This window comes from Typopeltis vanoorti, chromosome 10 (assembly GCF_054136105.1).
Source record: "Typopeltis vanoorti isolate ZY-2024b chromosome 10, IOZ_Tvanoo_1.0, whole genome shotgun sequence".
Classification (NCBI taxonomy): domain Eukaryota; kingdom Metazoa; phylum Arthropoda; class Arachnida; order Uropygi; family Thelyphonidae; genus Typopeltis; species Typopeltis vanoorti.
This window is the reverse complement of record NC_143558.1, coordinates 125,587,967-125,612,768: the sequence shown is the minus strand read 5'-3', so window position 1 is coordinate 125,612,768 and position 24,802 is coordinate 125,587,967. Positions and strand designations below refer to the sequence as shown.

The 24,802-nt window shown below is 37.4% G+C and overlaps 1 protein-coding gene across 1 annotated transcript in view; it reads left to right on the top strand.

Annotated features, from left to right (window-relative positions):
- Positions 1 to 24,802, top strand: part of LOC150102772 (uncharacterized) — a 275,594-nt gene that overhangs the window by 44,920 nt on the left and 205,872 nt on the right. Inside the window, exons 3-5 of the mRNA XM_090398736.1 lie at positions 14,149 to 14,376; positions 23,774 to 23,982; positions 24,111 to 24,282. Of these exons, the coding sequence (XP_090254862.1) occupies positions 14,149 to 14,376; positions 23,774 to 23,982; positions 24,111 to 24,282 (609 nt within the window). The remainder of the gene's footprint in view (positions 1 to 14,148; positions 14,377 to 23,773; positions 23,983 to 24,110; positions 24,283 to 24,802) is intronic.

Below are 24,802 nucleotides of genomic sequence, written 5' to 3'. Positions count from 1 at the left end.
GAGCCTTGTGAACAGGAGGAAGGGGGGGGGGATACGATTCAGACATATAAGCTAGTCAGGGGTTGTTTTTGGGTTGATGTGGAAGAGATTTTTCATAGATGGGGGGGGGGTAGGTAGAACAAGAGGCCATTGGTGGTAACAGTATAACAAGGGTGTGAGCAGAGGAGTGAGGAGTAGATTCTTTGCGTGGAGAGTGGAATGCATTGCCTGAGTATGTTGTGTGTAGACTCATTGAATCATCTTAAGGCACTGTTGGATGAACATTGTGTGCAATAGTGTGTACCTCCCACAGTAAGTCCCTGACTCCATGGAAGTCAAATGTTAATAATAATAATAATTCTATAATGCACTTTAAGTACTGTTGTAACAGTAATGGAAATATTGAATGACAGATTATCACTGATTTACTATGGAGCTAAGAAAAAGCTTTGTGTATTAGAATAAAACCATGAATGCAACTAGGATTTTACCAAACCTAAATACCAAGTTTAATTCAAGACTTTTCTAAATTAATTGAACTGATAAGGGGGGGGGGGGAGTGATTGTGATTCTACTAGGAATTTCTGTGCCTTGCACTGTGTAAGTAGGCTTTCCCCCCCCCCCATCTATTTTCTATATATTTACTTTAAAATACATCTGCAGTTAAATTGGATTCGAGGATACATTGTAGTTGGTCAAAATCACCAATTTCACACGAGCAAATTTGATGCTCGTGTGAAATTGGTGATTTTTGTCTGTTTTTATTGTGTTTTCCCTTAGAAAATTATTGTTTTGTAATATACTAGAAAGTAGATTTTATTGTATTTTATATTTTATCACATATTTTTTATTAGATATTTCAATATTTAGTATACGTTTGAAGTGGCACCAAAAAAAAGGGCAAGAAACGTAATGCTAAAAAAAAGCACTGCAGGTGAGAACCAGAAGGTTAGCCCTGCTAACGAGGTTATTGGGAAGGTTAATAAAATGAATTAACCTCCAAAATAGTGAAGTTGAAGCAGGTCATCAGAGAGACAATGCGGGAATTGCAAAAAGTCAAGAGGCATTTAAATGAACAGACAGAGGGAGAAAAGAAAATTAAACAGGAAAATAGGAAACAACGAAGCAAGGAAACAGGTAAGTCAGGAAGTAACAGAATTCAGGTAAGTGACATTGTTAGTAAAAAGAAAGAAGTTGTTTTCGTATGGTGACTCTATAATAAAACATGCTATAGATAAGTGAGTTATAACATCGAGTTATAAATTAAGAATATAAAGGAAGCAATTCAAAAACAGAAAAGAAAAGTAAACAAAATCGTAGTTGTAGTAGGTATGAACAATTTAACTGGCGATAAGTTCAGTATGAGAGAGGACATGAAAGGGTTGTTGGAAGAGGAGAAAGTGAAAATCGTTAGTATTTTACCTTGCTATGATAAAAATGAATTAAGAAGAAGGGCTATTATGGCAAACGATTCGATGCGTAGGTTATGCAAAAGGAATTGATGCGAGTTTTTGGATGTGTGGAGTGAGTTTGAGGGAAGATTGGATTTGTATAAGAGGGATGGTCTATACCTGAATGCATTTTTGTATCAGGAATCTAGAAAAACTGATAACTGGTATGGGACCTAACACAGAGAGTCAGGGAAACTAAATTATAAAGGGAGGAATGGTGTGAATGTGATATTGACAATGTTATATAACTGTTAATGCTGGAAATGGATTAGAGCTCGCATTCAGAAATGGATTGACCCATTAGTAAACCAATGAACAACATTGGTTTACTAAGGGAAGGTCATGTTTAGCAACTTGCTCACATTCTATAACAATGTTACTACTGAATTAGACAAGGGAAATGGATACACCATGATACTTTTGGATTTTGCTGAGGCTTTTGACAGAATACAACATGACAGACTGCTTCATAAATTGGAGAAAATGGGTTTGGGTTATACAACATTAGCATGGATAAGAGGATGGTTGACTGACAGATATCAAAAAGTGGTATACAGGGGATCTGAGTCTGCAAGGTTTAAGGTAACTAGAGGTGTGCCACAAGGATCAGTGCTTGGTCCACTGTTATTCAATCTAGACATTAATGATATTGGGAAGGATTTGACAAGTAACATACAGCTATTTGCTGATGATGCAAAGATAGGTAGGGTAATCAGGAATGCTGCTGATATACAGTAATTGCAGAATAATTTGAATAGGCTGGAATTGTGGGCATGGGAAAATAGGTGACAGTTCAATGTCAGTAAATGTCAAGTCATTCAGTTTGGCGTGATTTGATATCCAGTGTCGTATTATATTAATAGGATTAGGCTAGAAGAATCTGATGAGGCTAGGGATCTTGGGGTGTTAATAGATAGGAAGTTGAAGTTCAGGGGTCATGTGGCAAAGATTACAAATACAACTCAAAAGATAATTGCAATGCTGAAACGAACATTCACATGTAAAGATAATTTTGCCTCTTCCTCTTTACAAGGCCTTGATAAGACCTCACTTGGACTATCATGCGCAGGTCGGTCTCCTGGTTTACGTTGTGATTCTGATATATATTGGAGATAGTACAAAGTAGAGTGTTAAAAATGATATCAGGATTGTGGAATACTGAGTATGAAGACAGATTGAGAATTTGTAGACTGCAGACACTAACAGAGAGGAGAAAGAGGGGAGATATGATTGAGACTTGCAAACGTCTGAAAGGGTCATACAGGAGGTATGATACAGTCATACCTCCAAAAATCAAAAAATTTCATCAGTTGATGAAATTTTTTGATTTTTGGAGGGTAGGGAAAGGATGAGAGGGCATCCTTGGAAGATGAGAATGAAGGCTGCTAAGATGGGGGCGAGGACTAGATTTTTCTCTCATAAGGTGGTGCATGATTGGAATGGATTGCCATTGGATGTTGTGAGTGCAAGGAGTGTGAATGAATTCAAGAATAAGTATGATATCTGGTGGGTGTAGTGTGTGGTCTCCCTTGATGAGTCTCTGACACCCTGGAGGCCTCTCTTAATAATAATAATAATAATAATAATAATAATAATAAATTTAGAGCATAAAAATGGTAAGATAACAATGTTTTCTCCCATTGGCCAGGCTTAGAAAAATCCCCATAACTTTAGTGACTCTGTTAATGGTGTAAATCGTAAAAAATCCAATTTACATCAGATGAAAAAAAAAAGATTATTTCCTTCTTGGATGTTCTCATTTCAGCCAAACATCATAGCAATCTTACTTTTGACGTATACATAAAAAAAAGTTTAATACAGGACAGTATTAAACCTTAGGCAACTTATTCCACTCATTCATCATTATCCAAGCAAAAAAATCTAATCCTTGACACCCTTGCTAACTAATTTTCACTCAGTTTCTAAGGATTGCCCCTGTTCTCCCACCACCAGACCTGTTCTGAAAAGTTTCCTCCGTATTAATCTTAAAAACTCTTCAGTAATTTATATATCTCAATCATATTACCCCCTTTCCACATGTCAACTAATTTCTGTAACCCATAAATCTTCAACTTTTTTTTGTAAGGTTCATTCCATAGACCTGATACCATCTTGGTCATTTGCCCCAGGATTCCTGTCTACTTCCTCCTTATTCTCAAGAAACCCAAGTGACCAGATCTCTGCATACTAGTTAAGATGGGGAAATGATGAGCAGAAACAGCAGAAACCTGCTGTTTCTGCTCATCAGGGTATTCTTCAGTAAACCAATGAGCTGCTTTAGCCAGTTTTGCAATATGCCCTCTAAACTTTAATTCCCTATCCCCTAACACCCCCAAATCCCTGGCTTCATGAAATTCTTGGAGTACAGTTCCATCAGTGTGGTACACCCACAGCTGATAATCTTTTCATCCCAAAATGAATAACCTTACACTTTGCCACATTAATCTGATGTCCATTCACCTTGACCCAGACTGTCAGTCTGTCCAAGTCATCCTGCAAAATATTAACATCATCTATATTAACTATTGCTCTACTCAATTTTGCATAATCAGCAAATGACTGAATAGTTCCTCTCAAATCCTTTCCTGTATTGTTAATGAACAAATTAAATAGTAGTGGCCCAAGAACAGAGCCCTACAGCACATCACTAGACACCTGGATTAGAACTGTGGTCAAATGCACTGACAATTTCTTAGCACTTTCTTATAAAACTTAAACTGGTATACCTTCTAATTCCATATCTGTATTCACATTAAGGTTTTGTAATATGCTTTGCACCTCCAGTTCATTAACCTCAGTTTCCATATAAGCCCTTTGCCTACCTTTTTTCACTGCAATATTTCCACCTGGATGGTATACTCTTGCAAAGTTTTTCACTTAGTAATTCTGCTATTCTGCCTGATTCAGTTACCTCCCTACCATCAGCATTCATTAAAATTATTCTGATATGAACATTCTTCTTTTTACTTAACATAACATACCATAATACTCTTTGGGATTATCTTTGGCCTGTACTGCTAATTTCCTTTCACATTCTTATTTTGCTTTTCTACAGATAACATTACCCTCATCTGCCCAATGCTGTACACGGTCCCTCACTACTTTCTCCAAGATCTTAACAACTACTGATGACACACAGACTGGCCTATAATTAGACACTTCCAGTCTGTTACCATCCTTATGCAATGGCACTATCTTACCTTCCTTCCATTCCCTGGGCACCTTTGCCAAAGCCAGACTTTCATTGAAAAGCCACGTTAAAGGTATTGTCAATTCCCTAGCACATTCTCTCAAAACTCGTGGCGAAATACCATCCAGTCCCACAGCTTTACTGACATCCAGAGTACTCAGTATCTGAAACACACTCTCCTCCTGTACCTCCAGACCTCGTACCAGTCCTATCCCTCTAGCATTAAAACTGACTCCTCTAGGATGAAATACTCCAATAAAGTGTTCATTGAACAATTCCACTATGTCCTCTGCATCAGTCACTCTATTCCCATTTTTATCCCACAATATCATTCTTCCACAGTCATTTCTCCTCCTACTGGCCACATAGCTAAAAAATTCCCTAGGATTTTCTTTGGATCTTAGGGCCAATCTCCTCTCATATTCCAGTTTCGCTTTCCTTACCACACGAGTCACTCTTCTTGCCTGTGTCTTATATTCCTCATGCATCTCTTCACCTGTCTCCTTATATCTCTTCCATAGCCTCTTTTTCGCATGCAATTCCTGTTTAATATTGTTTGTCATCCACTTTACTCCAAATTGCACCCTCTTCTTCACTCGTGGTATACAACTTACCATTGCTGATAACAAATATTCTTTCACAATTTCCCACGCACTGGTGATATCCCGGCATTCCAATTCCTCCCTCCATGAAACTTCCCGAAGTTGACGTCTAAGACTATTATAATCACCTGCCTTATAATTCCACATAAGTTCCCGTCTCTTTGATACTCCTGCATGTCTATTCATTTTCCAAGTCAAAACCATATGGTCACTCTCTCCAACTGGTGGGAGAGACGTCAACTCAGTTATTATCAACTCTTCTGATGCTATAACCAAATCCAAAATTTTTGAACCTCTTGTTCCCTCTGTTACATGTTGCCTAAGACATTTGTCCCTCAAGAATTCTAGAAATTCCATTCCCCTATTGTTACATGCATCTTCCTCTCTCCAATTTATACTACTGAAGTTAAAATCTCCCATAACAATCATTCTTCTTGCACTTGCCAAACTTAGCTGTCTAAACATCTCCTGGTCCCCATCCTCTGTACTCCTGGGTCTGTAGCAACACCCCACTAAATATCCTGTCTTGCCTACCTCTACCTCACACTATACGCTCTCAAAATCATTTGTCTCACTACCTTCCAAATTCTCCACTCTTAGAGGACATAGGTCATCACTTATCATAAGCAGCACCCCACCACCACGCTTTCCCCTCCTATCCTGACGAAAAATGCTATACCCAACGACTTCTATACCTGTTGTTATATCCCCTTCTGTCAACCACGTCTCAGTGATCGCAATAATTTTTGGCCAGGCTGATGCTATCTGCGCCACCAATTCCTCTCCCTTATTCCGGATACTCCTGGCATTAGTATACAGCATATAAATGCCATTGTTTCTATACCCAGCATTATCCCTTCTAGACTCCTCCACTGGGCTCAGTCTTACCTGACATTGTCTCCCTTCTCCCAAGTATCCATTCCCACAAGAGGCCACCCCTGCTATCATCCTCCCTGGGACACACTGACTCGTTCAGAACAGTAATCTCTCCAGATGCCTACATCCTTCCTCATTCAAATGCAAACGGTCTCTCGCAAACAACTTCTCTCTTTCCTCAAACGCACTCCAAGCATCCACATATACCAGTCCTCTCTTGTCACACATTCTCACTATTATGCCATTCAATATGGATTTGTGAAAGGACGCTCTTGTTTTAGCAATATGCTAGCCTTTTATAATAAAGTTACAAGAGCATTAGATGAGGGAAAGGCATATACTGCAATTTTCTTAGACTTGGCGAAGGCATTTGACAGGGTGCCACATGATAAGCTGATATTTAAGTTGCAGCACATGGGTCTGGATGTCAGATTGGTCAACTGGATTCAGGATTGGCTGTCTGATAGGTATCAGAGAGTTGTGTATGGTGGAGCAGTTTCCAGGAGGCAGAGGGTTACAAGTGGGGTCCCACAGGGCTCAGTACTAGGACCTATATTGTTTAACCTTTATATCAATGACATAGCCAGTGGATTGCAGGGGGATATTCAGTTGTTTGCGGATGATGCGAAGCTTGGAAGGATTATTAGTAATAGTGCAGATGTGGTAGCCCTGCAAGAGGATTTAAATAAGCTAGATAGATGGGCAAATGAATGGGGGTGTCAGTTTAATGCAGCAAAATGCAAGGTCTTGAGGTTTGGGAAACATCGATGGGATGCTGCATACTCTATGGGAGGAGTTATACTGGAGGAAGTAGGGGAGACAAGAGATCTGGGGTTGATGATTGATAGAAACCTGAAGTTTAGGGGACATATTGCAAAGGTGGTGAAGGTAACACAGAGGATTGCTGCTATTATGAGAAGGACACTGACCTGCAGAGATAAGAGGGTTATCATTCCGTTGTATAAGTCTCTGATCAGACCACACTTGGACTATTGTTCTCAGATTTGGTCCCCAGGATTTGAAGGGGATAAATTAACCGTGGAAAGGATACAAAGACGGATGACAAAGATGGTTTCAGGACTGTACAAGGATAGATATGAGGATCGGCTGAGAGAATGTGGACTGCAGAGTTTGGTGGATAGAAGAAGGAGAGGTGATATGATTGAGACTTTTAAACTGTTGAGAGGTGGTTACAGGGTTGACACTGGGGAGTTCTTTCGCTTGGTTGATCAGCGGGAAGGAGTGATGACAAGAGGCCATCCCTGGAAGTTACGAAAGGAAACTGTGAGCAAGAGGGTAAGGAGTGGTTTCTTTGTGTGGAGGGTGGTTGAGCCGTGGAATGCATTGCCTGATGGAGTGGTGGGAGCGAGAACGGTCAGTGGGTTTAAGGAGTGGTATGATAAACTTTGTGTTTCTCAGAGGGGGACTTCCCCTCGATGAGTCTTGACAGACTTTGTCTTAGAAAGGACCTCCCTCGATGAGTCTTTTGACTCCTTGGAGGCCTGAATAATAATAATAATAATAATAATTATCACACTGGTTACCTTTCTGGCATATGTTTTGCACTGCTCATGTGCCTGCTGTCACCTTTCTCCTTGAATTCTCTCTATTTTTTTTTTTTTTTTTGTAGCTCTAACTTAATGATAGTATTCATCTGTTTAATTCTCACTTGATTTATTCTCCTGATTCTAGGTATGCACTCTGCTATTACTTCCCTCACACACACCTCTTTACACTTCCCATACACTATGAACACCCAGCCCTTGCCATTTCACATGCCTAATCTTCTAAGCTTGTTATACTGCCACATGCCTAATTTTCTAAATTGTCACACTTACCAGCCTTATAATTCCACACATTTAGCTACCTCCTTTGTCAAGACTATATGATTACTCTTCCCAGCAGGTGTGGCAGTGTGGTCATATTGGTTATAGACAAATCCTCTGATGCAGTTAATAGATCTATCATTCTCAAACCCCTAGTATATTCCATCACATGTTGCCTCAGGTAATTATTCCTTAGTAATTGCATAAATTCCATTTACTTCCTCCCACATGTTCTCTCCTCTTTCCAATCTATGTTCCTATAATTGAAGTCCTCCATAATAATTACCTGTCCTCCACTCATTGAGCTTATCTGCCAATGCATGCTATTCCTATCATCCTTTACATCCCCTGATTTATAGAAACATCCAACTGTATATTTTGTTCCTTTGGCCAGTATTTCACACCAGATGGCCTCAAATGTGCTATATTTACTGGCCTGCAGTTGAACTTCTACTCTCTTTGGTTGAAGTTCATCATCTATCATCAATAACACTCCCTTATTCTCTTCTTTTTATCTTGCCTGAACACACACTCTATACCCTTCACATTCTATCCCACTAACTATATCATCTTCTTTCAGCTGTGTCTCACTAATGCCAATAATCTTTGTCCAGGATGAACTAACCAATATCAAAAACTCTTTGTGCTTGTTCTGAATGCTGCTGGCATTAGTGTACATAAAGTACAAAAATACCATCTATCCTGACTGAATAGACTGAGTGAATGGACATGGGAGTGGGGTTGCCATTTCAGTGTTGCAAAAGTGTAAGGTTTTAAAATGCAGAAAACAGATGGGATATTTGGAAAACCTCTTCCAATATATGCTACCAAGTGGAGCTATATTGGAGGATCTTTGGGAAACATTTGGGGGTAATGGGTAGATAGGGATCTAAAATTTAGAGGACATGCTAGAATTGCGAGGACTGCATAACGAATTCTAGCAATGATGTGGAGCACACTGAATTGTTGAAGTAAGGAGATTAGGTTTCCATAGTATAAGCCACTTGTGGATTACTGTGCACAAATTTGGTCACCTGATTTTCAAAAGGATGAAGAGATATTTGAAAGGATCTAGAGGTGATTGACTAAGATTGTTCTTTTATGGAATGTTGAGGATGAAGAAGGGTTGAGAAGATGCAGTTTACAGTCTAGTGGATAGGAGAAATGTAATTATGATAGAGACATAAGTTAGTAAGGGATGCTTATCAGATTAATGTTGAAGAGGTTTTCAGAGAATGGTTTGAGATGTGGAGAGAACACGAGGAAGCTGTATAAAGAGGGTATAAACAAAGGAGAGTGAGAGGCAAGTGTTTTCATGGAGAGTGGTGAACGATTGGAGTACAATGCCAGAGAATGTGAATTAATTAAGGCTCTGATGAGTTGTGTGTGTCAGAGGGACTTCCCACAATGAGTCTTTGACTCCATGAAGATCTGATGATCATAATAATCACATTACAATCTATTCCAGCACAATGCGATCCATAAAACACTCTCATAGAGCAAGAGCTATTTGTTTTAGTGACATAGCTCTTGCTGCACAACTGAACTATCTTTAGCACACATTTTTTGGCCAAATCCTACAAAAGAGATAAAATACTGCATGTCCTCCTACCTCTCCCTTCCAAAACATAAAACAATACTATTCATAGTCCAAATATTTAGGACTGTATTCAAATTATACTTCAAAAACTGGTCCTGATCTGCTCACCAAAGAACAGACTCCATCCATCTGGCTGTAACTTGCCTAACTTATGGGCATATACAGGAAGTCTGTTAACATCTGCCTCATAGAACATAAAAAATACACCCGCTGCCATCATAATGACAAGTTGGAGTGACTGTTTTTGGAGTCAACATGAAATACTACAAATTATTCTCCTAAACTCAAAACGTATGGCTGCATTAACCTATCCAAAATTTGGAAGACAGTCATCTTAGGAGCAGCTCCAGTCTAACAACTGTAAAAAAGAACTATATTGTGCCAAGGAGCTTAGTTTAGGTCATTTGTTCATTACAGTTTTAATTGTTTCTTCTACTCGTTGTTGCTTGTGTGTTGTAAGTAACAGCTGTGCTCTGTGCTAGTTTGCAATCGAGTGAAATATATATCAATTAATTAAATATATATATATTTTCCTATGTATTGTTTTGTTGTGATGTAATACCATTAAAACGCAGATGCATGAAGCAGTGTGTGTGTGTAGAGCATATGCATATGTTATCCTAGGCTTACATTGAATATTATTATCCTAAAGATAATATAACTTCTGAGGCATGGACAAAGGAAGCAGCATATAACAGTTGCTTGGCTGCTTCATAACTGAATCTAATTTAAATTGTGCAATGATAGTAGAGGAAAAGATTATATGAAAAATATGGACAAAGTGTTCTGTCAGAGAGGGGTAAGGGAGTTCACATGATGCAAACATTGCAACAGTTATGTTGGACCTTCTATAGACTGACTTCAGAGTAGTCTAATAATTATGAGATTGATATACTGTTTTGATTTAAAGATAATGATTTATTATTATGAGAGAATAGTAATAAAATGTTTCCAAACTTGAAAATATTCATTCCATTGCAGTACAGTTTTATTTTTATTCAGTAGTTATATAACTTCACATTCTTTGTGCAGTGAAAATGGAAACAATAGGAGAGAGGGAATGGTAAAAGGTATAATGTATGGGGACTCAATGATCCGTGGTGTTCAAGTGTGGGGATTGTTTGCCAGCAGGAACGATAGAAAGGGTAGCTTTGGAAGTTAAGAGAGGTGAAAGGGGTGGATGAGATGATTGTGATGGTGGGAGCAAATGACTTGAGTGGTGGTGTAAATAGGTCAGCGAGAGATATGAGATTCTTGCTTGAGGTGGTATGAAAGAAGACACAGAGAGGAAAGATAGTGTGTGTGTTGCCTAGGTATGATTATGACGAACTGAGCAGAAGAGCGGTAATATTGAATGACATAATAGCTAGAATGTGTGACAAGAGAGGACTGGAAGATGTGGATGCTTGGAGTGCGTTTGAGGACAGAGAGGAATTGTATGCAAGAGACCACTTACATTTGAATGAAGAAGGATGTAGGCATCTGGAGAGATTGCTGTACTGAAAAAGTCAGTGTGTCCCAGGGAGGGGATGGTAGCAGGGGTGGCCTCTTGTGGGAATGGGTACTTGGGAGAAGGGGGACGACATCAGGTAACACTGAGCCCAGTGGAGTCTAGAGAGGATAATGCTGGGCATAGAAACCACAGCATTTTTATGCTATATACTAATGCCAGGAGTATCCGGAATAAGGGAGAAGAATTGGTGGTGCAGATAGCATCAGCCTCGCCAAAAATTATTGGGATCACTGAGACGTGGTTGACAGAAGAGGATATAATAACAGGAATAGAAGTTGCTGGGTACAACATTTTTCGGCAGGATAGGAAGGGAAAGCGTGGGGGTGGAGTACTGCTTATGATAAATGACGAGCTATTTCCTCTAAGAATGGAGACTTTGGAAGGCAGTGACACTAATGATTTTGAAAGCATATGGTGTGAGGTAGAGGTGGAGTGTTGCTACAGATCCAGGAGCACAGAGAGTGGGGACCAGGAAATGTTTAGACAGTTGAGTTTGGCAAGTGCAAGAAGAATGATTGTTATGGGTGATTTTAACTACAGTAGTATAAACTGGGGAGAGGAAGATGCATGTAGCAATAAGGGAATGGAATTTCTAGAATTCTTGAATTGTTGCCTAAGACATTTGTCTTAGGCAACATGTAATAGAGGGAACAAGAGGTTCAAGAGTTTTGGATTTAGTTATAGCATCAGAAGAGTTGATAATAACTGAGATGACATCTCTCCCACCAATTGAAGAGAGTGACCATATGGTTTTGTCTTGGAAAATTATAAGGCAGGTGATTATAATAGTCTTAGACGTCAACTTGGAGAAGTTTCATGGAAGGAAGAATTGGAAGGCTATGATATGATTAGTGCTTAGGAAATTATGAAAGAATATTTGTTAGCAGCAATGGTAAGTTGTATACCACGAGTGAACAAGAGGACACAATTTGGAGTAAAGTGGATGACAAACAATATTAAACAGGAATTGCATGCGAAAAAGAGACTGTGTAAGAGATATAAGGAGACAGGAGATGAGAAGATACATGAAGAGTATAAGACACAGGCCAGAAGAGTGACTAGTATGGTAAGGAAGATGAAACTGGAATATGACAGGAGATTAGCCCTGAGATCCAAAGAAAATCCTATGGAATTTTTTTAGATATGTGGCCAGTAGGAGGAGAAATGATATTGTGGGATAAAAATGGGAATAGAGTGACTGATGCAGCAGACATAGTCGAATTGTTCAATGAACACTTTATTAGAGTATTTCATCCTGGGGGAGTCAGTTTTAATGCTAGATGGATAGGGCAGGTTCAAGGTTTAGAGGTACAGGAGCAGAGTGTGTTTAAAATACTGAGTACTCTGGATGTCAGTAAAGCAGTGGGACTGGATGGTATTTCACCACGAGTTTTGAGAGAATGTGCTAGGGAACTGGCACTGCCTTTGACCTGGCTTTTCAATGAAAGTCTGGTTGCGGGAAACGTGCCCATTGAATGGAAGGAAGGTAAGATATGCAATGTTAGCAGTAGCAGACCGGAAGTGTCTAATTATAGACCAGTTTGAGTGTCATCAGTAGTTAGTAAGATCTTGGAGAAAGTAGTGAAGGACCATATACAGCATTGGGGAGATGAGGGTAATGTTATCTGTGATAGTCAACATGGATTTGTGAAGGGGCACTCTTGTTTTAGCAATATGCTAGCCTTTTATGATAAAGTTACAAGAGCATTAGATGAGGGAAAGGCATATAGTGCCATTTTCTTAGACTTAGCAAAGGCATTTGACAGGTGCCACATGATAAGCTGATATTTAAGTTGCAGCACATGGGTCTGGATGTCAGATGGGTCAACTGGATTCAGGATTGGCTGTCCGATAGGAATGAGAGAGTTGTGTATGGTGGGGCAGTTTCGAGGAAGCAGAGGGTTACAAGTGGGGTCCCACAGGGCTCAATACTGGGACCTATATTGTTTAACTTTTATATCAATGACATTATCAGTGAATTGCAAGTGGATATTCAGTTGTTTGCCGATGATGCGAAGCTGGGAAGGATTATTAGTAATAGTGCAGATTCAGCAGCCCTGCAAGAGGATTTGAATAAGCTAGATAGACGGGCAAATGAATGGGGATGTCGGCTTAATGCAGCAAAATATAAGGTCTTGAGGTTTGGGAAACATTGATGGGACACTGCATACTCTATGGGAGGAGTTATACTGGAGGAAGTAGGGGAGACAAGAGATCTGGGGGTTGATGATTAATAGAAACCTGAAATTTAGGGGATATATTGCAAAGGTGGCGAAGGTAACACAGAGGATTGCTGCAATAATGAGAAGGACACTGACCTGCAGAGATAAAAGGGTTATCATTCTGTTGTAAGTCTATGATCAGACCACACATAGACTATTGTTCTCAGATTTGGTCCCCAGGATTTGAAAGGGATAAATTAACTGTGGAAAGGGTATAAAGGCGGATAACAAAGACGGTTTCAGGACTGTACAATGATAGTTGTGAGGATCGACTGAGGGAATGTGGACTGCAGAGTTTGGTGGATAGAAGAAGGAGAGGTGATATGATTGAGGCTTTTAAACTGTTGAGAGGTGGTTACAGGGTTGACACTTGGGAGTTCTTTGGCTTGGTTGAACAGCAGGAAGCAGTGATGACAAGAGGCCATCCCTGGAAGTTACGAAAGGAAACTGTGAGCAAGAGGGTGAGGAGTGGTTTCTTTGCATGGAGAGTGGTTGAACCATGGAATGCATTGCCTGATGGAGTGGCGAGAGCGAGAATGGTTAATGAGTTCGAGGAGTGGTATTATAGACTTTGTGTTTCTTGGGGGGACCTCCCCTCAATGAGTCTTGATAGACTTTGTGTTTCTTAGGAAGGACCTTCCACGATGAGTCTTTTGACTTCATGGAGGCCTGAATAATAATAATAATTATATCCATTGCAACATCAACATCATAATATATGTTAATATATGCAGTCTTCTGTTGCTGATCTCTTGATTTCAAACAAGGATTTTCATTCTAAATAGTTAATGTAATTATCATGTGATTATATTTATTAGCTGAAGCTTTTAATACTGATTTAGTTATTTATTATTATATCTACAATAATAATATTTATTTATTATTATAGGTATAATTTGTTTAGTAGTTTTCCTCATCAATATTTTTATGACAAACATTAGAATAAGTGAGAAACTTACCCATTATCAAGAGGCAAAGCATCTAATACCATGTGCTAATCTCACAGTGGACGATGTTTGGTCACAGACATTTCCAATGCTTACTACTGAAACAGCTATTCGTCTCAATGATATTAATCTTGATGGAAATGAAGATGTGATTCTTGGATTTGGTACAGGTAAGGAAATTTGAATTTTAAGTATTTAATTTTATTCAGAACTACAGAATAAGAATATTATTTATGATATTAAATATTATATTATAAGTAACTTGCTTGCAATTAACCTTTAAATTTCATATGTATTTATTTATACCATGCATACAGAAGACAACATTGAATAATACTTTATTTACAAATATTTCATATTGAAACTAACAAGCCATTATCACTACAGTTAAAAAATGACTAGACAAGGTAGAATGCTAATTTAAATGGATTATTTAAAATAGATTTTAAATAATGGATTATTTAAAACAATAATTACGACTTCTATGTGTGTGAAAACACCGAGATTTGGATAAAATATATATATATATATATATATATATATATCTCATCTTCCTTCTACCTTGCGGTGTCGAGGGTTGATTAATCATTGGACCTCAAACCGTTCACAGTATAAGGTGGTCAGCCCTATGCCTCAGTGTATCATATGTCCGTAGTGTTGAGTTCTCAAGGCCGGTTTGCCTGCTTTGTGGGATGAAAAACCCTACTGTCCATGCCCAAGACCAGCTAACTTGGCTATGGCTGAGGAAGATCCTTCAGCTCCTCGCGTCGCTGATGGGAATCGAACCTAGGACACCCCTTCCCAGGCATATGGTTGCAAAGCGCACAGCCACTAGTCTAATTATATATATATATATATATATAAAATAATAATAATAAATCTAGTGGTGCTAATTAGAATGAAATTTTCCATAATTTTGGCAAAGACATTCAATCATTCCAGTTTAAGTTAGGGCAGTGTATTAAAGCTTCTGCACTTTCGTTAAATAAACATTCATATTTAAACCCACAACAATCAGGTATTCAAGTTCTTCACCAGAAGATTCTGTGCCTGGTGTCTGAATCATGCTGTGCTAAGTGCTGTAAAATTGATGATCCTATAATTTTTTTTCCATAGAATGACTAGTTTGTATGTATATCTTCAGGTTGTCTTTGTGGGGGTCAGAAAAGAATCTTGTGGATCAATTTTCTAGGATAACCATTCTTTGTAAGGTTATTTGATATCAGGGACAGTTCATTTTGGTGGTCTTTATCATCTGTCATAATGAGAGAGGCTCTATTTTTTAGCATGTGTACAATGCTAAGTTTCTGAGAAATATGGTGTGAAGAAGTGAACACATAGAAGACGTCAGTAATAATAGAGAAGACAAATCGGGGTTAGCCTTTCATTTTGCTAGGACTAACCATGTTATAGAATGGGATAAAAGCTCAATGCCCTATATAGAGGAGGACTTCTGCTCCCGAATTATAATAGAAGCCGCAACAGTTCTCCATTCAGAGCAAAACCTTAATAGAAACCAAGGATTGATTCTGCCCGAGATCTGGAAGACCCTCATTAGTGCTGCCAACTACAGAACGTTCCTACATAAGAACTAGTAGATCATACATGTGCTATTCGTGTGATGTATGCGTTCTTCTGCTTTTATAAAATGCAATTGTATTTGGTTCATTTTATGGTTTTAGTGTTAACAGTTTTTAGCATTTAAGTGTTCTTATTTTTTATACATCTTTTACCCTGATGAAGCCAACAGCCAAAGTTGGCGAAACTAGTTGGTATAACTTAGTTTTAAAATAAATTTGACCAAAAAAGCCCAAATAGTAGTCATTCATTCTCTCCTAAGAATGTCCATATTAAGTTATATTTCCTTAAGATCCTAAAAATAGGTTCAGAAATGCTGGAGATGTAAGGGATCGGATGACTGTTTTCCGATTATAGTGTATATATTACTGTGTATAGGGATCACAGATCTAGCGTATTTGTCTTTTGGAGAAATGCTATGGTTCAGTAGATTCTTTATAATGCCTTTCTTTTATGAAGGATGATGAGTTGAATTATTTAGTATGTACTGGCTAGAGAAGGTTGGTTTATGGTATATAGAAGTAGAGCATTCACTAGAAGGAGAATAGGAATGCAAAATATTCAATTTCTATGGTGAATCTTATACAGGATTGGAGACTATTATCTTTTTCATGAAGTCAGGGAGTGTATCTCTGGGATGAGGTCAGATTTTGAATATATCATCAGTATATCATATCCAGAAGGATGGCTGGAGTTCTGTTGAAGAGAATGATGTGAATCCTTAACACTCTTTGCATTAACAACACATTCTGGTAATGCATTCCATTTACTGACAATTCTCCGAGTGTCTTTTAAAATTCTATATGATAAATATGCTGTTATTTGAATGAACCTCTCACGATGAGTCTGTCGACTCCATGCAGGATGTAATAATAATAATATATGAACTTAATAGATTGGTTAAATTTGTATATATATATATATGTGATCATTTACAAAAATGAACTCTTAAAACAAATAGATGAACTCCAATTTGTAAATATGATTGCAATCTTCTTTATTTTGAACATATTAGTCACTCTGTGGAAAAAGAATACAGGAGCATCAATCTCTCCTTGCTTATAATAAGCATTAATAGTCTCGCTTAGCCCAGCACGGTGTACACACTGAATACATAATCTTCTGATCAGGAACTTGGTTATTGTTGTTGTGGCTTTAAATATGATTGTTTATTTAGGGAAAGTGCAGAGCTTTAGTACACTGCTCTAACTTAAATCACAATGATTGTATGTCTTTGCCAAAAACATGTGGAAATTTCCCCTTACTAATAACTAGTTTTTCAACTTATTATTATTATTATTATTATCCCAAGATCCCATGTAGTCAAAGACTCATCTAGGAGGTCCTTTTGTCATACACAGCTCATTATACTGAGCTTCAAACACACTTAAATTCTCTGCAGATGCCACATTCTCAGGCAAGGCATTCTAATCATTCACAACTCTGCCTGCAAAAAAACCTGCTTCTCACCCCCCCCTTCATTACTCATTATACAGCTTCCAGGGATTACCACTGGTTCTCCCCTGATATCCCACCATTTTCTGTAAACCTCTCCAACATTGATCCTCAGTCTTCTCCCAAGAAATTTTTACCAGCCGGGTGGAATGAAGCATTAGCCTGGCATACAAAAATTTTGAATGAGTTAAGAAAGACCCTTTTTCATAACAAATTAAAATAGTAATTTTATTAGAAATTATTTCAAACAAGGATAATATTTTATATAGTAATTATAACAAACAAGACTAGGATTTTTCTTATTTTCTCATTAAGTAATGAAAAACCTTGTAATGCTCACTGCTTAAAATTTTATACATTTATTCTTCTCTTTGGTATTTGGCCAGCCAAAACAGAAAATTTCCTATTATATGCATCATAATAAATGCAAGTAATCAGGAAAAGCCTTCACTTATCCTGTGCATAGGGTTGCAACAGTGCAACACATGCGTTTGCACTTTGTGGTAAAATTGACCTAAACTAGACAAAAAATAAATCATAAAAAAGTCATTTATTCCTTCTCTGTTGAAACCAGACTTCAGGATGTCATTAGTTAAATTTTTACATAATTAAACTTCATTGCTGTATATTTTTTAAAACTCATAATCATTTAAAATAATGTAGTATTATGTTGTGTTTAATATCGCACTGTCATTGTTAATATCAGACGACGTAACAATAGTAGAACACCTTCTATCTTGCATTTATTTCTGATTCAATTGTTGGCCATGAGTTTGACCTTGACCTGAAAGTAAATCTCATTTAACCAATCAGACCAAACAATCATAATGAGATAACTGGTTAAGAGTAAACCAATTAAAGAAATAGAATCAAAATACGTAAATACAGTTTTGCAGTGATTGTTAATAATACATTTTTGATACAGTTACTAGGATTTGGCTTTTAAAATAATTTTAACATTCCAGTATGTCTGATAAAAGAAAAACTATCAGGAGCAGAATGTCGCAATTGAAAATCGTAAAAAGAATGCAATATTCAGAAACAAAGCAGGGCTTTGCATAAATATCTAAAAATTGAAATCTGAGGCGACAATTGCACTTTTAAACGAATGTAAAAATCTAGACAGTATTCTAACACATCAAGAGAATAGAGACGTTGATGCCATTGACCTATTTGATGAATTGAGATTAGTTTCCCACTTAGTACCAGAAAATATGCCACCAATTGAAGTGCTATGTTATATAGTTGAAAATAACTTTGCTCCTAATGTTGCAGTAGCCTTAAGAATATTACTGTCATTACCGGTAACAGCTGTAAGTGGCGAGCATAGTCTTTCAAAACAAAAGCTTATTAAACTTATTTACATTCTACAATGGCTGAAACTTTATTGGAAGATCTTGCTATGATTTCAGTTGAACATGAAATTGGTCAAAAATTAGACTAAACTGGCCTTATTTGTGATTTTGTAAATATGAAAGCAAGAAAAGTTTTGTTTTAAAAGAGTAGGTTTACATTTTAACAGTGAAAATGTAAATTAACGTATGTTAAGACATGACACATTCTAAAATCTAAAAAAAAATATATTTTCCATAGTTTTATGTTTGTGATTTAGCAGTTCTTCGTTCTGCATGACATGCTGTTACTTACATGTAAGTTAATAGCAATACATTATAACAACAATATTTTTAGATTGTGTTGGTAATATTTATGATATTAATGAATTTTAGAGCAATAAAATTATTGATTGGGGTGCTTAAGGTTCAAAGCTATATAACTGAGAGGAGACCTCCACATTAAAGGAATGAGGAGAACTGACCAGGACTTCTGACCTAATGTCCAATCCTCACCTTCTTGTAGTGCACCCTGTTGGGTATCTACCTGGATACTGAATGAACGAGGATGGGCTGGCAATTTGGGATTTAGTCGACCAAATTGTATTCTTATTGGCTTAAACCAATATAGAAAATGATGGTACAACATGACAAAATTTCATGCCGGCTGGGGTGTCGCCCAGTTAAACAAGGCCCCCGTTGTTTTTACCAGGGAACCAGGGCGAACAGCGAAAAGTCAGCTGCTGGAACAAATCTGAAAACACACCCCAACTCAACATCACCAGAGTTAAAGATCGGTACTATCAACATAAGAAACCTGAATGGCAAAGAAATGGAGCTAGCTGAGGAATTAGATAAGTACCAGATCGACATAATAGGGGTGACTGAAACAAAAAAGACCAAAACTGGTGAGATCTTTCTGAGCAATAAATGCAAAATTCAGGCAGTGACAATCAAGGAAAAGAAGGAGTAGCCATAGTATTCAACACTAAATATGAGACTAATCTCCTTGAATGGCAGGCAGTGTCAAGTAGAGTGATGTGAGCAGATATAAGAATGGGAACTAGATAATGAGACTTATTTGTGCCTGTGGTCCCACAGAAGGTTCTACTAAGGTAGAAGTGAAGGAATTCTTTTGATGCTTTAGAAAAACCTACTGACACAATGAAAAAGGAAAAGTTGGTCCTTGTTGGGGATCTAAATAGCAGAGTAGGAAATGATTGTCAGACATACAAAAATATTTTGGGAAAATTTGGAGAAAAGAGCAAAGCTAATAATAATGGCAAATACCTGTTGGATTTCTGCTCAGGACATGGACTGGTTATTACTAACCATGTTCCAGCATAAAAATGTGTGCAAATTCACATGGAGAGAAGAGGCAAGGAATAAGAAAAGTCTCATTGACTATGTTATTGTTGATAGTGATGTTTTCTCCCTGGTGCAGGACACCAGAGTGTACAGGGGATTTGAAATTGGAAGTGATCACTATTTAGTCTTGAGCAGGATAAAATTGAATTTCATATTGAAAAGAATAACATGTAAGAAAGTTTTAAAGAGAATAAAAGTTGAGCAGCTCTCAGATGTGAACTGTAGACTAAAACACACAAAGATTATTGAAGAAAAAATGAAACAGTTTGAGAACAGCAAGACTTTGTGTTTCTTAGAAAGGACCTCCCACGCTGAGTCTTTTCACTCCATGGAGGCCAGAATAATAATAATAATAATATATATATATATATATCAAAGATTGCTAATCGTCACTGAATGTTTAAGGCGAAGAACTAGAAATCTGTTTGGGTTCCCCATGTAGTTCAAGTCTTTTGAGGATTTGAATAAGCTTGACAGATGGGGAAAAAAAATGGTTTCAGTTTAATTCAACTAAATGTATGACCTTGAAATATGGGATCCGTCTATGTTAGACTATACTCTGTTGGTGGAACTAGAGAAAGTGGAGGAGCCAAGGGACCCTGGAGTGACAATTGACTGAAACATGATGTTCGGATTTAAGAGAGATAAGGATGCACCAGCAGAGCAAGAAGAGTGGTGATTCCATTGTATAAAGCCCTGATCACATTATATTTGAGTTATTGTGCTCAGATTAGGTCACTGGGATTTAAAGTGGATATGTTAATCTTGAAGAGGGGTGCAGAGGCAGATAACAAAAGGCTGAGGGTATATGGACTGTCGAGTTTAATAAGATGGAGAGGTGATATGATTAAGATGTTTAAAACTGTTCAGAGATAGTTACATGGTTGACACTGGGAAGATCTTTCATAGAGTAGCACAAGGGAGGAAATGAAGATAAGAAGTCATCATTGGAAGTTATGAATGGAAGTAGTGAACAATAAGGTTAGGAGTGGGTTTCTTGCATGGAGGATGGTTAGACCATGCATAAAAATTTGATGCAACAAGAATAAATTTTGTATAATGAACGCATAGAGTTTTTACAGTTAGGCAGAACTCAGAACACCTGTAAATTGTCTTTTCTTTGAACATTTTGTATTGTATGTAACATATGTACAGCCCAATGAGAATTAGCTATCTCTTTGAACAAAAGATGTAAAACTTTCAAGGCTGAGAGAAACGCTCTACAGTCGGAATGCCATTTAAAATTTTGTTTATGAGTTCAACCCTAAGTGACCTCAAGATCAATGCAAAAAGGGGATGGCAAAAATTCAAACGGATGTTCCGCTGGCTGACTTAATGAGATTAGAACACAAAGACGGAGAAGAAAGGACTTGTTGACGGGTTCGTGTAAGTGCACGCAAGGAGTGCACGGGGTTTAGAAAACTGAATCCAGGGTCTCGAAACTGATGGAATATAAGATGGGACTTCCAGAGACACAGGGAGTTTTTGCACAGAGAAGAAACGAGCATACGAGGGGACGATGTGATAGAAAGCCTGAGAGTGATGTCCTGACGTGTCAAGGAGGAAGCCAAAGTAGGGAAGCTGTGCCGCGAGCCGTCATTTAGCCCAGAGGACGAATCAGCTGAGGAGCAGCCGAACTTGTCTACGAGTTGTTCCGCTTATCTAAGTCCGTGAAGGGTTGCGACAATTCGCAACCCTTCACCAGTATATTATCACGCCGATGAATCGTCACCCACATCCCGCGAACCAACGTGATGAATGGCCGGTATCCCAAGGACCTGAAGGATGAGAGACCAAAAAAACCCGAGACGAAGAAAAGGAAACATAGAAAGTCGCAGCCAATGGAATTGGAGAGTGTAACCCAAGAGAAGACAGCCCATGTGAGTTAAAATATTGTTTTATTTAGACTGTGTGACACTATAAGAATAGATTGTAGAACTGAAAATATGCATGTAAGAGCTGGCTGACTTAATGAGATTAGAACACGAAGATGGAGAAGAAAGTCTTGTTGAAGGTTCCAGAAACCAGGAATCATATGACAAAGTGAAGGGTTTACGTAAGTGCACGCAAGGAGTGCACGGGGTTTAACAACTGAATCTATTAATATCCAGAATAACTTTTGGAGACTTGTTCTGTCTGGATTTTGATGATTGCATCTAAGAATGAGTATAGCTAATTCCTAGGAAATATTTTGGGTTATGATTTTTATCTAACGCCTGTATATAATCTTGTATGATTTTTCTTAACTAAGTTTACAATATGTTATATTAATCGTAACATGTCCTTAACGCCGATTATTCTAGTATTAAGAAGTTTGCTAAATGATAATTCTCTAAGCTAGATAGATAATATGATGTATGCCTTGTTTTAATTGAAGTAGAGATATATGCAAGTTTGTTTTTTTGAGTTTTTTTTCTAGAATTACAGAGGATCACCCTCTGTCTTATAGTGTAAAATATATGCCTGTTTGTTGACTATTAAATCTTACATTGCATTTGTAACAAAGTTTTTGCCTGATCTTATTTTAAATTGCAATGCATTGATCTTAAATAAAATCGGACCTGTAAGGTGGGAACCCAGAAGTTATTAATGATTTTAAGAAGTTTAGTAGAAAATTTTTGGCCATGACTGCAACCTGTGGCTAAGTTATGATATGAGTAAATTCTTTGTTCAGCGAGGGTATTAATGCTTTCTTGTGTCATAAGGGGAACTTCTGAGGTGCAGTCAAAATAATTTAAATAAATATCTAGAGATCCCAGACACGGGGAGGAATACTTAAAGTGGAACAAAGATAGAATTAGAGATTGATATAAGCACAGTGATAAAAGTGATTTATAAAGATTTACAAAGTATTACAGCCATTACAAACAAATTGTTACAAATATTACATTCATAAACAATGTCCACCAATATAACTCATAAATATTACATATGGAATGCATTGCTTGATGGGACAAGAGCATAAGCTGTGAGTGAGTTTAAAAAAGTGGTATGATAGTCTTTGTGTTGTCTAGGATTGGCCTCCCATGATGAGGGTTGTGACTCCATGGAGTTCCTGAATAATAATAATAACAATATAAAATGATAGTTTTTCGTCCACTGTGGCACTTAACAGGCACCACTGATAGTGCTTATTTAGTGATAATAAAATTCAATGTCTGATGTCCTTCCCGTGATTTACTTGTATTACTGTTAAAAATGTTTTATTTTGTTATTCTTGATTTTGACATAAAAGGATCACATTTTAAAGGAGTTGATATGAGTTGTTACAGTTATTAAACTGTAAGACCACGTTGCTTATTGGAGTGGTTTTATAAAGTACAAACATTTATACTCTTTAACTCTTAAACTGTGCTGTGAAATTATTATGCAGGCACATTCATTGGGTATAAGGATTCTTCTGAGGAAGACTTCCCAAATTCATACCACTCCTTGAACACCATCACTAAGGATGCACTCGACTCCTGTAGCAACTTTATTCTACTTGCTCACTCCCATGAGAAAAGTTGTCCATCCTCAGCTTTTAGGGATTATCCCCCTTGTTGTTTCCTCACCTTCTGTAAATTGAAAAATCCACTATGTTTATACTATAAAATTCCCTTAACCCTTGGATATATTGCTATTTTAACTCCTCTTTACTGGGTGTTCATAAAATGGTAGTCCAGATGGAAATTGCAAAAGGCTTGAAAAGGAGAAGAATAACTTCTGTTCCTACATATTAGTGTTCATTTAAGAGTGATAACTACCACTTTGGTGAGTTGGCATGGGGGGGGGGAAAAAGAAAACATTTGTTTTTAATATGCAATTCTAATATTTTTTTCTTTCTTTTTTTCAGGTGCAGATGCCTTTTATTACCCACCAGTTGTGTGTGATGTATATTTCCATGGTGTTAACGATTGTGGTGGAGGAATTTTGGCACTTGAAGGTAATACAGGGAAAGAATTGTGGAGGCATTATACACCACATGAAATATTTGCTATAAATTGCAATATAGATATTGATGGAGATGGAGTAAGAGACTGCATTGGAGGAGGAAGAATGGCAGTAAGAATTCTTTTACATTTCTAGTATGGGAGAATAATTATAAATGTCAATAAATTTGATAAGTTATGTACAGTTATTACTTTCAGAGAGAAAAGAAATATATTAAAAATAATTTACATTAATAATAGGGAATGCGAGCAGTCAAAGGGATAGATGGAAGTTTGCTCTGGGTGTTCAATGATGAAAATGCAAAGATAGAGACTTCGAACATTTATACTCCTCAGTATGTCCGCGATTTAGATCTTGATGGCATACCAGATCTTGTTGTAATTCATGGTGGTGATCCCCTCAAATCAGCAGGTAAATATAATCACATCACCAGTTTGTATATATATTTATTGTAATAGTACAGTATAAAGTATTAATTACCTGAATAGTAGTTATATTAAACATTAGTGAGCTGAACTAAATATAGTTTTGTTCAGACAGATAACCAGCAACGTTATGACACTCTGAAAAAAAATAAGATATAAGATATACTTATTGAGAGAGAGAGAGAGAGTGACAAAATTGTTTTTTCCATTTAGCTAACATTTGAGATAGGATGTGAATGATATGTGTGTGATGAATTTCATTAGAATGTAAAAAGTGAGTCAGCAGGAAAGATAATTTTGGAGTGTAATTTTGTATGAAAAATTAATTCAGTAATAAGACAGTATGTAACATAGGGCACACAAGGATTGAGGGTCTTGGATTTGATCTTCTCATCAGAGGATGTAATTATAAATGAGATGACAAATCACCCTCCAGTTAGTGAGAGTGACCATGAAATGATTACCTGGTTGGTTGCCAGCAGTGTGAGAAAAGGGTACATAGAACT